Source organism: Trypanosoma theileri (assembly GCF_002087225.1).
Source record: "Trypanosoma theileri isolate Edinburgh chromosome Unknown TM35_Tth_10_V1, whole genome shotgun sequence".
Taxonomy (NCBI): Eukaryota; Euglenozoa; class Kinetoplastea; order Trypanosomatida; family Trypanosomatidae; genus Trypanosoma; species Trypanosoma theileri.
Window position 1 is genome coordinate 613,092 of NW_021639852.1, and position 451 is coordinate 613,542.

The window sequence follows — 451 nt, forward strand, 5'->3', positions numbered from 1 at the left end:
TGAAGGTGCAGCAGATAATGTGAATGCTGAGGAAACACAACCTTCTTCTCCCACTACTCCAGAGAGAGATATTACAAGTGGTTCTGATACTGCAAACGCTGGAAATGGCACTACTTCTCCAAAGGATGAATCTCAAAGTAACTCATCTGATGTGGGAAATACAGAAACCACCACTGAGGAATCAACCACAACCACAACACTTCCTCCTGAACTCACAAACAACAAGAAGGGTGATGCAGACAGCAGCAGCAGTATCATCAGTTCTGTGTGGGTACGTTTGCCACTACTGATTGTGGTTACACTGGCCTGTATTCTTGTATGCTGATTGTGGTGGTGGTGCTGTGGTGTGACTCAGATCATCCTTTGTTTTCTTTTCTTTGAATTCTTACAGTCTAACTAATCTTCCACCTTTTGGGATTCTCTTTTTCTTTTTTGTTTCTTAATGTTAATA

The 451-nt window shown here is 41.7% G+C and overlaps 1 protein-coding gene across 1 annotated transcript; it reads left to right on the forward strand.

Moving 5' to 3' along the window:
• Nucleotide 1: 1 nt before the first annotated feature.
• Nucleotides 2-325, forward strand: TM35_000103140 (uncharacterized protein; the record flags this gene model as incomplete). Its single annotated transcript, XM_029024805.1, has 1 exon — nucleotides 2-325. A coding segment is annotated over one exon (324 nt), but the record flags the coding sequence as incomplete, so codon positions are not given.
• Between the last annotated feature and the right edge of the window lie 126 nt (nucleotides 326-451).